The sequence below is a fragment of the Colossoma macropomum genome, unplaced genomic scaffold (assembly GCF_904425465.1).
Source record: "Colossoma macropomum unplaced genomic scaffold, Colossoma_macropomum, whole genome shotgun sequence".
In the NCBI taxonomy this organism is placed as follows: Eukaryota; Metazoa; Chordata; class Actinopteri; order Characiformes; family Serrasalmidae; genus Colossoma; species Colossoma macropomum.
Window position 1 is genome coordinate 17239697 of NW_023494791.1, and position 14723 is coordinate 17254419.

General features: G+C 38.6%; 1 protein-coding gene across 1 annotated transcript in view; it reads right to left on the minus strand.

The window, feature by feature from the left end:
• Nucleotides 1-14723, minus strand: part of ptpn20 (protein tyrosine phosphatase non-receptor type 20) — a 42385-nt gene that overhangs the window by 15203 nt on the left and 12459 nt on the right. The window contains exons 12-35 of the mRNA XM_036574147.1: nucleotides 14459-14633; nucleotides 13782-13917; nucleotides 13539-13677; nucleotides 13257-13409; nucleotides 12948-13133; nucleotides 12524-12680; nucleotides 12163-12394; nucleotides 11813-11910; nucleotides 11630-11707; nucleotides 10935-11042; nucleotides 10731-10847; nucleotides 10227-10426; nucleotides 10017-10118; nucleotides 9528-9621; nucleotides 8731-8816; nucleotides 6269-6458; nucleotides 5610-5815; nucleotides 4828-4926; nucleotides 4309-4730; nucleotides 2907-3240; nucleotides 2633-2803; nucleotides 1305-1479; nucleotides 910-1120; nucleotides 370-407 (exon numbers count right to left, since the gene is read on the minus strand). Coding sequence (XP_036430040.1) covers nucleotides 370-407; nucleotides 910-1120; nucleotides 1305-1479; nucleotides 2633-2803; nucleotides 2907-3240; nucleotides 4309-4730; nucleotides 4828-4926; nucleotides 5610-5815; nucleotides 6269-6458; nucleotides 8731-8816; nucleotides 9528-9621; nucleotides 10017-10118; nucleotides 10227-10426; nucleotides 10731-10847; nucleotides 10935-11042; nucleotides 11630-11707; nucleotides 11813-11910; nucleotides 12163-12394; nucleotides 12524-12680; nucleotides 12948-13133; nucleotides 13257-13409; nucleotides 13539-13677; nucleotides 13782-13917; nucleotides 14459-14633 — 3907 coding nt within the window. The remainder of the gene's footprint in view (nucleotides 1-369; nucleotides 408-909; nucleotides 1121-1304; nucleotides 1480-2632; nucleotides 2804-2906; nucleotides 3241-4308; nucleotides 4731-4827; nucleotides 4927-5609; nucleotides 5816-6268; nucleotides 6459-8730; nucleotides 8817-9527; nucleotides 9622-10016; nucleotides 10119-10226; nucleotides 10427-10730; nucleotides 10848-10934; nucleotides 11043-11629; nucleotides 11708-11812; nucleotides 11911-12162; nucleotides 12395-12523; nucleotides 12681-12947; nucleotides 13134-13256; nucleotides 13410-13538; nucleotides 13678-13781; nucleotides 13918-14458; nucleotides 14634-14723) is intronic.

Here is a 14723-nt window from a genome sequence, read left to right on the forward strand (position 1 = left end):
TCGCTGTGGTCACCGAAGCGTTCAGTGAAGCCTGGGCCACGGTGGCAGCCACCGGAGCAGCTCACTGTCTCACTTCTGTCACTTCAGACTAGAGTGAGATATGTCGGCCATGACTCTGCCTGCTGCAGCCTCACGCGCCCACAGCAACAGAGAGCACACACACATACACAAACACATTCAGCCGGAGCAGCCTGCCAGCCCAGGGGAAGGTTATATATTATATACTGAACAGTCTGACTCATAACACACTTTTGGTGTGGACACAGAGAATACATCAATAAAACGAGGGTCCTTGATGGAGTTCATTTAAGAGATTCCAGAAGAGCACATACAAACCCACAGTTAAAATGGTTCAGTTAAAATTCCTACCATTCCATTTGCCTTTGGGTGTCACAGGTTGATCATCTCTGCAGCAAATAAACAAAGAAGCAAAAAAATGACCAGCCAAGATAAATAAAGTCTCTTTGATTATGTTAATTATTGCTGGTATTTATTATATATAATCTGTAAACAAGTGAACCTTTTGAGTACAAACAATGTCATTTCTGGTTTACGAAATGTGCTGCAATACCTTCAGTGACTAGCGTTCCAATGCTCAGTAAAAACTTTCTGATACTATTAGCTTACACTGTAACCAAATAAAAATCACGTCAACTTGAAATTTTAATTCAACCTTTCACATACAACTTTAGTTAGGACTACAAAATGCAGTTTAAGTTGACTACTCAGAAAAGCACTAAATCTGGTTCAAACATTTAATATACTTCTAATTTACTGTTAAAGTCAACTTAAACTGTTTTTGACTTTTGACTAAAGCAAGTATAAAAGTATAAGTATAAAAGAAATATGCAGAAGGCTGACTTAAAATTTCAAGCTAGCCTAACTTTATTATAGTGTACAAATCCTCACCTCATGGCTTTGAGTTTGACTTTGCGTGAGGCATTCTCACAGGCCTTCACAGCATCCTCCAGAGTCATGCCAAGGGTACACTTGCCACTGATGTAGACAATTCTGTCATTGGGCTGAATGCTGCCCTCCTCACTGGCGGGAGAATTTGGCACCACTTCCTGAACATAAATGCCCTGCCACTTGCTGCCAATTCCCCCTGTCAGCTTTATACCTGTGTAGCAAAATCAAATAAGCACATTTAAATTGGAGAATTATGAGATCTCCATGGTTCTTTACAGACAAAACTTCAGGTATGCAATAGTTAGCATGGTACAAATCTAGTCAATCAATTTCGCATTAAGTAACTGACATCTGAATATCAACATCTGAATACTTATAGAAGTGTAATGCCTCACCCATTTGTCCAGAGGGGGTCTTGTATATGATGATGTCTTGAAGGCTGTCTGGTGGTGGAGGGGGCAACAGGTTCTGCACAGCTCTGCCCAGCACCATGTGGAGTCTTTTAGAAGAGTACCTCAGAATTCTCATGGCCACTTCATCTGTCACATTGGTTACATTATGACCATTCACCTAAAATGTGATGGATCGTGTCAGTCAAACCTGATTGATATATAGTCATTGAAACCTTTAACCCCATGAAAATCTTTGTCTTTTTTAACATATGGACATTTGATCTTCATTTTAACCACATTGGGAGATGGAGGTAAGATGACTAAACAAAACTGACGAAATGAAGAAATGAAATAATTTGTAAAATGTAATTAATAAAGATGCAGTTTTCTTGTGAGGTAAAAGTTAGGACACCCCCACAATTATTACTACTTAAAATGCCTAAGATCAGAATCAGGGGCACCACATCAACTACAAAGGATTAGAACCTTGGTAGAGAGGATTTTAGAAGACCTCAGACATTTAGTTTGGTTTGCTTCTGATTGTTGAAGTGAGTGGAATCACCAGGACTAGATCCAAAGAGCTCTCTGACGCATCCAGAAAGAAGGTTGTAGATGCATATGAGTCTGGGACGGGATTTAAAAAGATCTCAAAACAATTACAAATCAGCCATTCCACTGTCTGGAAAATAATTTTCAAATGGCGAACATTTAAAACAGCGGACAACATGGCCAGGTCACACTGCATTTGAGCACAAGAACCATACACCATCTGTGAAGCATAGAGGTGGAAGTGTCATGGTTTGGGGCTGATTTGCTGCAGCAGGGCCTGGCAAGCTCTGCATCATAGAATCAACTATGAATTCTGTATTGTATCAGAGGGTGCCTGAGGAAAAGTTGACATCATCTGTCCAAAAACTGAACCTGAAGCAGAGATGGGCCATGCAACATGACAATGATCCAAAACATTCCAGTAAATCCACCAAGGAATGGCTCAAAAGTAAGAAATGGAGAGTTTTGGAATTGCCAAATCAAAGCCCAGGTTTTAATCCTATTGAGATGTTGTGAGGTGATTTAAAATGGGCTGTGCATGCATGAAACCTATCAAACATCACACAGCTGAAAGAATTCTGCAGGGAGGAGTGGGAAGAATTTCTCTTAGTCAATGTCAGAGGCTGGTAGATGGTTACAGGAAACATCTAATTGAGGTTATTTCAGCTAATACCAGCTATTAAGGGTGTAGGCTGTCCTAGCTTTTTCCTCAATAGGAATTGGCATATTTTATCCATGACTGGAAAATAGGCCATGTTAAGCTATGATATGTAATTAATTACCATGATAAGTCTGTCCCCTGGTCTGAGCCGCCCATCCGCTTTGGCCGGATTATCCAGGATATCCTGAATGTAATAGCAGCCATCTAGTTTACTCCTGGTGATGGTGAACCCAAAACTGCCACTCCACGATTTACTGAGTGTCACTGTGAGCTCAAACTCCTTTAACACATCCTGTTTTCAAAAATAAAAAAAACACTGAATACATAAAACCCACACCTGTATGTACACCTATTGGCACTTCTTATAGTGCGCATGCAGACTACATCACTAATACCTTTCTGGGGTCTTCATCATCTTCTTCCTCATCATCATCCCAGCCATTGTTGGTGCTTGTTGGAGGGTCTGGAGTAGGCTGGGCTGGGGAAGCAGGTAATTGTTCTGTGGCTGGAGGGGGTTGAGGTGGGCTGTGAGGTGGTGGAAGAAGTGGAAGAAGAGGTGGAGGCAATGTGAGAGGTGCAGGAGGAGTCAGAACTCTGGTAGAGGCAGTGCTGCAGCTGGGTGGACTGGCTGCAGTGGTGGTGATGGTCAGGTATTCCTCATCAGCTAAGATAGCCAGCCCATTAGCCATGAAGTTTGCCCTACTCCCATCCAGGTCCTCAGTGAGGTCACTGTAATCACCAGCAATTATTAAGTTACTCCCCAGGGAACACAGTATTATTTTGCACAATGTGCCAAACGTTGGGTGCTATTTTAAAACTACAATGGATCAAACAATTCAATACTGTAACCTTTGATACCTTCAGTTTTCAATAGGCTAACAAAACATTGTATTAGGCCTATAGGCAAATAAAATTGCATTCTAATTTGACTGGGACGGGCAGAGTTACATTCATTAGCATATCTAAAACAGACAGCTAAAGAGTTCTTTTCAGTAGCATATGTGACTTCATGCTACTAGAAGCAATACACATAATTTTATAATACATTTGTTTTAAGCATAGTGGGATGACTTAAGCTATATTGGATGCCCTTTTTTCACTTCCAAACTTTCCTTTAGAACATATTATATGAGGTCATGTTTATTGCTTTAAGCTACTTTTTGATTTATTTAACATTTTTAGACAAAATGTGGATAAAGAAGTCTGAAAATGTCTAATAATGTCTGAAAAAAGACTTGATGATTACTAAAAAATCAGAGATATTAATTCAGCTGTAACAATGTGGATATTTCTCTGAGTGCAATAACTTAACCACAAATGTTTTCATTTTTTTCATAGTATAGTTTTGGTATTGTGATGTGACACTTGGTATTGGTATCAAAATCAAAATTCTGGTATTGTGACAAGCCTACTTAGTATGTTTAGGGCCAGGCCATGCATAGTGACTTTCAAGATCACCTTGTGTCAGTCATATATGATCCACCAGATTGGTTCAGGTGTGTTGGGATCTGAGGTAGAAGAAAAGTGACTACCTGGCAATTTCGTCAGAACTTAACTGAGAAAGACTAATCTACATCTAGAACAGCGGTCATCAACCCTCCTACCAGAAATCTACCATTCACCTACAGTATAAATCTAACACATCTCCTTCAGCTAACCAAGGACTTCTGAAGACAATAATTAACAGAATCAGGTACAGTAAATTGGAGTTGGAGCCAAACTCTTTAGGACAGGAGATCTCTAGAAGCAGGGCTGGGGACCGCTGATCTAGAAAGGACAGCAAGTTTGGGCTGGTACCTAATATAGGCAGAGCTCTGGTTTATTTTGGAGGGAACCTCCTCTTTCAGCTCTGGCTGTGAGACTTGAAGAGTGGTAGAGTCCTTGGTCGTATCTGGTGCAGGGTCAGTGGTTGTCATGGCTGGAGTTGGAGGAGGAGCAGTGGTAATGAGAACTTTCTCCTGAACAGCCAAACTCTCCTCTGGAGCTGGAGATGGAGGTGAGGGTGGAGATGATGGAGTTGACGGCGTCTTGTCCTGTTCACTGTCCTGGCCCTGCTGGGTCACGTGGACAGCTTGGGGTTTGTCTAAAGCCCAGTCTGTCCTCTGGCTTAGTGCCATAGCCTTCTGCTGGAGCAGGTCATTGAAGTCCGGAGAAATAGATCCCACCCGCAGGTCTAAAGACCGTGACCTCTGCTCTTTAGTGTGCAGTGGGGAAGCACTCTGCCAAAGGCAGAAAAATACTTTGTATTAGATCTTTATGGAAGATTTTAATGGCTACAATTTCCAAATGGGATAAAATTCATTGGTGTATCCTCACCAGTGAGTTGGTGTGTATCTCTGGAAGCTGGCCCGGTGAAGGTCTGCAGATTGACAGCCTTACCTCAGACAGTGCTCCCTGCAGAAGCTGCAATACTTTCTGTTGGTGACACAAACATATTTAGCACCAAGCGCCAGAAAATTGACCATCGTTTTGGTAATTGTGACAGTAAAATATGCAAATACAGTAAATAATTTAATTTGACTTTTCTCTTCTTCTTTATCTTCTTTATTATTTAACTTATTTTTATTTGATTTCATTACTATCTTGTCAGTTTTTGCCTTTTTTTTAAAACTCACCATTGCATTTGTAAAGCACTTTGAGCCACTGTATAAAAATGCTCCATAATGATAATAAAAAATAAATTAATAATAATAATAATTAGCAGTAGTAGTAGTAGTAATTGTTGGTCTCCATTGAATTTATCAATTGCATTGTGACTTACCTATTGAAATAAATAAATACATGTTTATTATATTATATATTGGGTATTGTAATAATATAATATAATTATAATATAATAATTATAATAATAATCTAACATGTGGTATTCTGCAGTATTAGGCAAAAAGAGCTATTTTCTGTGGATTAAAGGTTTAACAGTAACGTAGCAATGCCTAGCCTTACTGTGCCTGAAAGAGGTCTTTCAAATCATGTTAATCCTGCTCCTCTGCCAGACAATACATGATGAAATAAATCTTCAACAGAGAAAGTATACTAATCTTAATACAAAGCAGGTTCAGCTTTGAAATTACATGTAAATTATGCCACAAACACTTTACCTGATAGGAGAGGCCTCTGAGGGGCTTTCCGTTAACCGCGAGGATGACATCTCCCTTTCGCAGCAGGCCGCACTGTTCAGCAGGCTGGCCAGGGAACAGTCTCCTAATGCGCACCACACTGCCTCCTTCATCTCTCAGGTCACAGATGAGGAAGCTAAAGCCCAAACCACTGAGATTCTTCTTTAGAGTCACCTCCAGTGTGTTCTCTAGAATCCCCAAAAATCAAGAGTATATGTCCACATTGACTGCACACAGAATGTAACCAGCGCAAGTGATGCTTGATCATATGATATTAGCACATCTCTTTTGAAGACTGACTGCATCTCATTTTAATAGTGTACCGTTTTCTTGAGAAAGAAGTTTAAACCAAATGTTATGTTCAATGCCAACGACTTACATTTTAATTAATAAAATATGTAGTATACCAAAGTAATGACACAAGAAATACAAACATTAAGGGGTTAATGCCTATATAGATGAGAACAAGTTCTAAAAAGTGAAATTTGTCCATGTTGTACATGATGAGAATATACTATTCCACCTGACACTTATTCAAAGCTACATCCGTAGGACAGCCAAGGCAGCTACCACAACGATGCTGTCAGATTCATTTGAAATGTCTCACTGTACTGATTCTCTCCGCTCTGCGTGTGTCTTACCGTCTGACACAAAGCTGTAGTCCTTGGTCCTGACAGACAAGGACGTTTCCATGGCAACGTCTCTCCTGAGGGGGGTGGCGGTGCTCTGTGCACTGAAGGGTGAGGGAGATTTCTGTCTTTCCATAGTGGATGAGGAGCTTGAGGTTTCCAACACCACAGGGGGCTCTCTCTCTATGAGCAGAGTCACCACCTGAAAAAAGGCAATCTCACCATTATCATCTGCCATTAGACTGGATAAACATTTCTACTTCATTTTTAATGTTCTTGGACTTGCCAGCAGGTCCAGACTTGACTCCTTTAATTTAATACAATCTCTAATATTTGCACCGTCGCCCATATGCAGTCATATGCAAAAGTTTGAGAACCCCAGTCAAATTATGTTTTGTTAATTTTACAAGTGAAAATAAGTTAACACATTCTCTACATAAAACAAACTTAAATATGGCATTTTTTTGCATTTTAGTGCTCAATTTATTTGCTGAGTTTAACATATTGGAAAAAAATAAAACATAATATTTAAAATGTGCTATAACTTTTGCACAGGCCACATTTTATGTTTTTTTTCCAATATGTTTAATTCAGTAAGTAAACAGTAATTGTACATTAAAGAGTGGAGAAATGTGTTCTCTGTAGAGGTTGTGTTATTTACACTTCAAAATCCACTAAATACCCAAACTTTTGCATAAGACTTGTGATGTAGACATTTGTAAATGTTAATTACTTGATTACTTTTTCAGAAGGATGTATTTTAGACTAACACAGACAGCATAAGCATGTCTCGGAATTTGTATGAGATTCAATTAACATGATGGGTGCTCTTTTCTAAGAAGGACCATGTTGGAGCATGTACTGTACAAGTAGAGTACAGGAATTTGTCTTTTCTGATTCATGACTCCAGTGCTACACTGGTTCTTGTCAGGGTCCAGTGGAAATGTTCTAGTAAATGCAGGTAAAGTTACCTAACTATAGATTAGCAGTTGGGACAAACCAGCTTAAAGTGGCATTCTGTGTCAGTGTGACTACGCACACTTCAGCCTCAGCCCCCTTTGGCTTCAGAAAAGCTTATTAGCATGGACAAAAATAAAGACAAATGTAAACATAAGCTTCTCCCCCTTCGTTACTTTCAATCCCAGCTCGTCTCTCTCTTTTATAGGAGACATCTGGGGCCTATGGACACAATACCTGCTGGCACTGTTTATGCTTTCGTAAAGGAGTTGATCGCCACACAGACAGAATCAGAGTCCCTACAGAGAGACACTGACCTTTGGTTTTCCCTTCTGTTGGAGCCAAGAACTGAGGCTGACACTTCTCAAGATGACACCAGATGTTACAATTAAAATACTATGCTTTTACTGATAGCAGCAGATCACAGTGTACAAAGCTCCTTTTGCAACACATGTGAAGCACTAGCGGGTGTGGTATTAGAGATTTTGTGGTGTGCAAGTCTTCACCTCTGGATTCTGACCAATTTTGCAAAATCAAAATAGCAATAATGTTGTATGAACTTTAGTTATGCAATTTCCATTTATTCAAACAAAGTAAAGTCAGCATATTGTTGCTATCCAAAAAAACATAAGTATTTTCAAAATGGTAACTGTACAGGAGAGGCCAAAAACATTCTTTACTTTTAATGTAAGATAATGTAATGAGACTCTTTTCCAAGTAATTTTAGATCATTTCTCTTGGTCCATTCATCATGAATTTCTGACACAATGTAAAGGACAGCTGCTGTGCTCAAATGATGTAGGAAAATAACAATGGAAAATGCACATACATGTTTATTTTTTATTTTTAACAGCGATGCGTTGTCACCACAACATAAAATGCAATAGTAATTAATGCCAGCAGTGTTTTTGATGCTTATTCTATGTAACTATGCTTGTGTAGCGTACATCACGTATTGGTGAGTAAAGTGTTTTTTCTAATTTTCTTTCTGATTCTTCAAAATATTTTGATTCTGTTTTTGAATTCTTATCAGAAAAAAGACATTAAAACCTTAAAATGAGCTAAAATATTTTCAGTAAATTAACAATACTATTTTTTTCAGTAGAATTAAGTATGTGGGAAATCCTTGTTTTCTATTTAGACAGGCTAAACTTGCTCTTGTGAGAACATAATATACATGTACAGAGTACGCCCGAGAATAACTTTCCTGGGCCCAATAAATGGCCAATGAATTTGACTAAAATTCTTGTAAGCAGCACCCTCACCAATCAGAAAGCTGATGTGGCATGTTCTACTCACACAGCTTTAAATGTTCCCCACGGTTTTAGAATCAAGCCCAGACAGTTCTCAGATCTGTCTGATCAGTGGCTTTTAGGTAGTGGTTTATTATATTTCTATTTAGTTCTTTTATTTTAAATTTGCTGGATGTTTAGTGTAACACTCAGCTTTAGTATCATACATTTTTCATATTTTACACTGTTCCCTGGGACATTTAAAAAGAAAAGACAGTTGAATACCTCTCCAGTTTTCTTCAGGCACTCCACAGCCTGCCCGTGGGTGACTCCTCTCAGGTTATAGCCATCTACTTCCAGCAGCCTGTCACCTGTCACACACCCCCCACACACACTATTATCAAGCTGGTATTACCTCTCCAGTGTATCATAGCTAATCACTGTGTAACTCTTATGCGTGACTTAGCAGAGCATTAGTGTAAGATCAGTCACTGAGTTGCAAGTCCCAAGTCTTGGCATTCAAATACCAAGTTATGTCCTAACTAGTCTTAATCATGTCAGAATGCATTTCCTTACTGAATCTAAACGTTACATTTGTGTTAGACACATTGGTATACAAGGAAGTGCAACTTAATGTGAATTTATCTTGTTGCTATCTGATATTGATAAATGGAGCTTAACTTTCTAGTCTTACTATAAACCAGAGATGGCAAACTGGGGTCCTTCCAGGCCACAACCTGTAGAGATTAGTGTTTTCTATCTGAATTCAACAGAGGACGTGTGTTAAATGATGAGCAATGATGAAGTAGTATAGTAGTGTTTTAGCCCACCAGGACAGGTGTCTGCCACATGTGCCTAAAAAGCCTTGATCTGACATGAGCTGCTTTGGGCTTGTGGAAGGTCTCAGTAACTTTGGCAGTCGTAAGACAAAGTCCAAGTCATCAAGTCAAGTGACTTGAGTCCACATCTCTTTAAGATAAACAACACCTACTGATATTTATCACAAGCCCAACATATACTGATACATTTCACACATATTGCACTATTGCAAGTACAGGTATGCAGGGTTTTAGCATACGTACCAATCTGTATTCGACCATCCTGATCAGCAGCTCCTCCTAGAATCAGGCTTTTGATATAGATCCCCCCGTAGCGTACACTGGTGTTGATCCCTCCCTGAAAATGAGTGTGGTTTCAAGAGCTCATCAATGGTGTGGATAGGTTAACACTTTTTTTTGGCATGGTGAAATTACCAGCATAATAGACAACAACATGGTAATACATGAAACAGTCTTGCCTTTTTCACTATTTACTCATCGTGTCACTAATACAACCAAATCTTGTATCTGTAAATTTATAAGATAATAAACTAAGTAATCATGATAAATCATAAATGATCTTATTTATAGGTGAAAGAGAAAACACTCTTACTTCATTCATCATGAAATATTTATTCAATGTAACGGGCAGCTGACATTTTAAAAATAACCAAAATAAAATTTTAAAAACTAAAAAAAAGAAGTTACAACGTTTTTTTTTTACACATTGATGATTTCCAAACATAAACTTACAGCAACACTGATGCCTAGACTGCCATTGACTTTCTTGAGCTCCATGCATAGCAGTTCACCTGGTCTGAGACTAGAGCTGGAGGAGGATCTAGAGAATGTATCCTGCAAAGAGCAGAAATAAATACGTCATTCTGTTTCACACATAGACAATAAGATTACACAAATGAACACTATTGAGCAGATGATCTGAAAGACTTGCTGAAGTCATGCCTGCGAATCTAGAATTCGAACAACAGGGATGTGCAGCCTTCTTCCCGTTTTGGGGGTCAGGATGTTGGACAGGGCCTCCTCCAGCTCCTCCATTACTGGCCGGTACTCTGCATTCAGGGTTGTCTGAGAGTCAAAGCCTCTCTCCAGCATCATGCTCAGGTTACCAGCAGTCAAAGAGGTTTTACTGTCTCCAAGCTCTTCTGTTCAAATGAAAGAAAAAAGCATTAAACAATGAAAATACTGTATATGCATAACATATATTAAACATATCGTCACTGCAACAAAAACCTGTATCTCCAAAATGGTAACTTTACAGGAGGTAACTTTACATGGTAACTTTTCTTAAGAATGGTTTACGAATAAGGCCCGGTGATCTTAAACTTTTGTACAGTGATTCTAAACCTCTAAACTGTAGTGAGTAAAACATTAAAAACCATTTAAAAATGTGATACTACAATGCATAATTATGATGTGTACAGTATTTCAGAGATTATACAAACATACGTTTTGGTTGAGACACTATAAGCTCCACTTCATCTGGGCTGTTCTGTAAGATGGCAGCAGCTGCGCTGAATGTCACTCCCTCCAAACTGGTCTTATTAAGAGAGATTAATCGGCCACCTAAATGAAAAATAAACACTGAATGGACAGGAAAAAGACAGAGTGTACCCTCTGGGAGTGGAAAAGGTAAAAGGTATTTTCTACTACCTGGCCTGATTCTGCCATCTTTATCAGCTGGTCCATCAGGTACAATGGACGCAATAAAGATTCCCAGATCTAACTTTCCTGTGTTGTCTTCTCCAACTATTATAAAACCTGTCAAAAGAAGAGGATGAGACATTACAAACTATAACATAAGTGTCCCACAGAAAATGTGGTGCCAGTAAATAAATGATCAAAATTAGATGTTTTTTTTTTTAGAGATTATTTCTGATAAATCCCCTGGACAGCAATTAACCTACAGACAGGTACATTCATATGCAGACCTTCACTGTAATCAGAGAAAATGGGCAGTTCAAACTGTGAACTCTTTTAAGACCTTCTTGTGAGCTATAAACTTACACACCCCTGGGTAAACTCCTGTAGCTTATAACACTCCCAAAGTTGTCAGAGGTTCTCTATAATTAGATGGTCTATATTTATATCCTAGTGTAGTTTGATTGCTGAAAAAGTGTCTTACAGAACAAAAATAATTTTTTTGGACATACAGGCAGAGAGACAAAAATTAGAGATTAGCCCAAGGCACCTGCATTTGATGTGGGGCCTTAATGAGCAGATAATCTATTTTTCCAGGTTGGAAACAGATAATGAGGCCTGGAACATTAAGGGATGTAACACAAACCATTCAATTAAAAACTATTTATAACGTGCTACCATTGTGTGAAATCCCATTCTTGGCTTACCAAAGCCGAGCTTAGGATCCTTCTTCAGTGTCACACAGATGATTTCTCTTTCTGGTGGAGTTCTAACAGGAGTGTCAACTGTTAAAAAAGAAAAATAAATTCATTAATTTTGTTTAAGAACCGTACCATTTTTTATCAGAATCAGTTCATCAGATATCTGCAAGTATTAAAATTGCTCTTTACCTCTCACAGAAGAGATGGAGTAAGACTCTGAGTCCTGCTTATGCAGAGACACATTGGACATGATCCGATAAACTGGAGAACTAAAGGGTTCCGGAGGGCTGAGAGAACACAAAGTAAAAGTACATTGTTGAGGTAATGATGAATGCCGAAGCAATGTATAAAGATACACTGAAAAAGTTCACGTTAATAAAATAAATTATGTCAACACAGTTATGTCTTTCATTTACTTACTTTTGGCAATAAATATGTTGAAGTAATATATATTATTAATGTAGAAATGATGTATTGCATTGGTTTTATCAGTGTAAAGTATTCACATGTCATGTGATCATGGCACGTGCTCCTAATACCTGCAGCTTTCAGTGGGTTTCTTCAGCTCACTCAGTGCTCGTGGTTCAGGAATGTCATTTGTTTCTCTTTGCAGCTGAATCTTAGCTGACAGGTCATCACATGACTTGCTTATGGAGTCCATGGGCAGCGTGCTCAGACCAACATTATTGAGCACCACCTCCGAACATGACAGCCTCTTCATCTGGTTGTGTCGAGCACGATATATTGAAGAATGTTTTGCTATATTGTCATCTTAGACACTCAATCTAGGACATTGGAATAGATTCAGGTTAGGCATAATAATCTCTTCTTTTTGTAACTTTTCGAAATGAATGTAGTTAAGAGGGATGTAGCAAAAACAACAGTGAAAGTTTGCTGTACCTGAGGCTAAACTAGTCAGCTGTCGTGAGGTCATCTCACTGTGGAATTTATGCTGGGCAGAGCAGAGGTTCAGGAGATACTGAGCAATCTTGGAGCTCTCGGTTAGAAAGGAATGCTTTTTCCCACTGGGGCCACATTCTATAGTGAACTTTCGCCGCTACAAGAAAGAGAGTAGAGCAGTAATTTAGTCATTTAAGACTTAATTTTCAACATTATATCATATATTGATTTAGCAATATATCAATATGTATGTTATACGTATATTGACACAATTATTGCTTAATGTAAGCAAAGTTAAAACAACACTGTGTTAATGTAATACAATTTATTCACGTAGAAATACTGTACGCACTAAAATCAAGTTAATTTAATCTATTACTTTTTCTGTGTAAGTTAGACATAATTTCTACGGTGTTTTACTTACACTTGTTGAGATACTATCAGTTTCAGACCACTGAAATCTGCGGATTAATATCCGAGAGTTGTTTTTGACTTCATAAACCATTATGCCTTTGGCACAAATTCCCAGAGTCAGCTCTCCAATAACAGGCTTCTTTTCACGAGCCACTCGGTGAAACAACACCCCGTATTCTGGTAGCTGCTGTGCAATCTATGTACGTGTGCGAGAATGGAACAGAATACCATATGCATTTTAACCCAAAGTTGTTTACATAGTTGATTCTAAAAAACTGGAATTTACTTTGTGAAAGTGGCTGTAAACCAAATTAATTACCTTTAAAAATTCCGTCTCAGCCTCTTCCGGAAGCATCTGGGCATTATTGGCATGTAATCTTGGCAACTCTTCCCTCAAACAGGGCAAGGCGATTTTTTCCATCACTCTTTTTGGTATGTACTGCTCTGTTTGAAAATAGTTCTTTCCATACACCTGGACAAAATCCATAACATCACTAGAAGACACTTTATACAGTAGTAGAGGAAAAGTAATGGATGTCTGGATAACCTTCCAATCCACTGAATGCACAAATCACCTTAAATATTACAGTAGGTGATTTACCTCAGGCATGTAGTCTCCAAACTCAGCCTGCAGGGCCAGAGCAGCAAGAAATACAGCAGTATCCTCATTACAGTGCACTCTATCCTCCAGAATATCTCTCCTCAGTTGGAGATAGTACTGGTGACGAGTTAGTCTGTGCCTTTCAAAATCACACAACAGGATATCATTGGCCTCTCTATAACCTTTAGCATTAACTGTCCTCATGAATGCTATCATAAGAGGAAAAGCAGTATAATCTCTTACAATATGAAGGAGATGTCATCAGCAAAAAATTTGACGCGGAGAAAAAGGCTGAATGTGGAAGCTGCTAGTTTCTTCCAAGAGTCTGGAGCAACTTTTGAGATTTTTGTCTCATGGTCCAAAAAGAAGAATTCATCATCTAGAGAAGAGAAATCATGTAAGGCTATTAGGCAAAAATGATTCTAATCTAACATTTAAAAGCAAAACCACAACAGAACAGTGCATAATACAATGTAGTTTGCAATTTTGTACCACAACAAGACCGTAGAGGGGAATTCTTCTTGTTTCAAAATTTCGGCATTATTCAATCTTTGAGATGTAAACAAAGTAATTCAGAATGATTTGATGTGAAACTCCAGTGAAATTTACCAACTTGGATTTTAATGGCTGTGACACGAACCGAGGGTCACAATGTCTACAATGCAAATACAGCAATTTGTTTTACTATCCAACAATGTCACATGTCCAGCAAAACATCTGCAACAATTTAATGCAATAATATGTAATGATATAGCTTTAAATGCTTCAGATACCTTGTTCCTATCACCACCACTGTGAACAATTCTAACTGGGTAAGCTTCTCTAAGTTGTAACATTTCACAACAAACCACTCTAAATGACTCAAGTCAAAAATTTTGTAAAATTGGTGAAATTCCTCTTTTTAAAGAAATTTACATTACCATCAATGAAGGCGAGGCCAAAGTAAAAGTGCTCCACAAGGTTAGCGTGAGCCACAACCATGTCGAAGATATCTCTCCCTCTGGACTTGATGTCACACCTCACTGTCACACACTGCTCGTTTGGCATCACAACACTAACTTCTCTTTGTGATAAGCAGGACTTCCCTTTCTTTGACTGTATCAATCAACAAACAGAGAAAAGGTGGCAAGAAAGAGGTAAGACAGAGGCAGAGTAACTCTACCTGAATCTAATAATGTCCTTTGA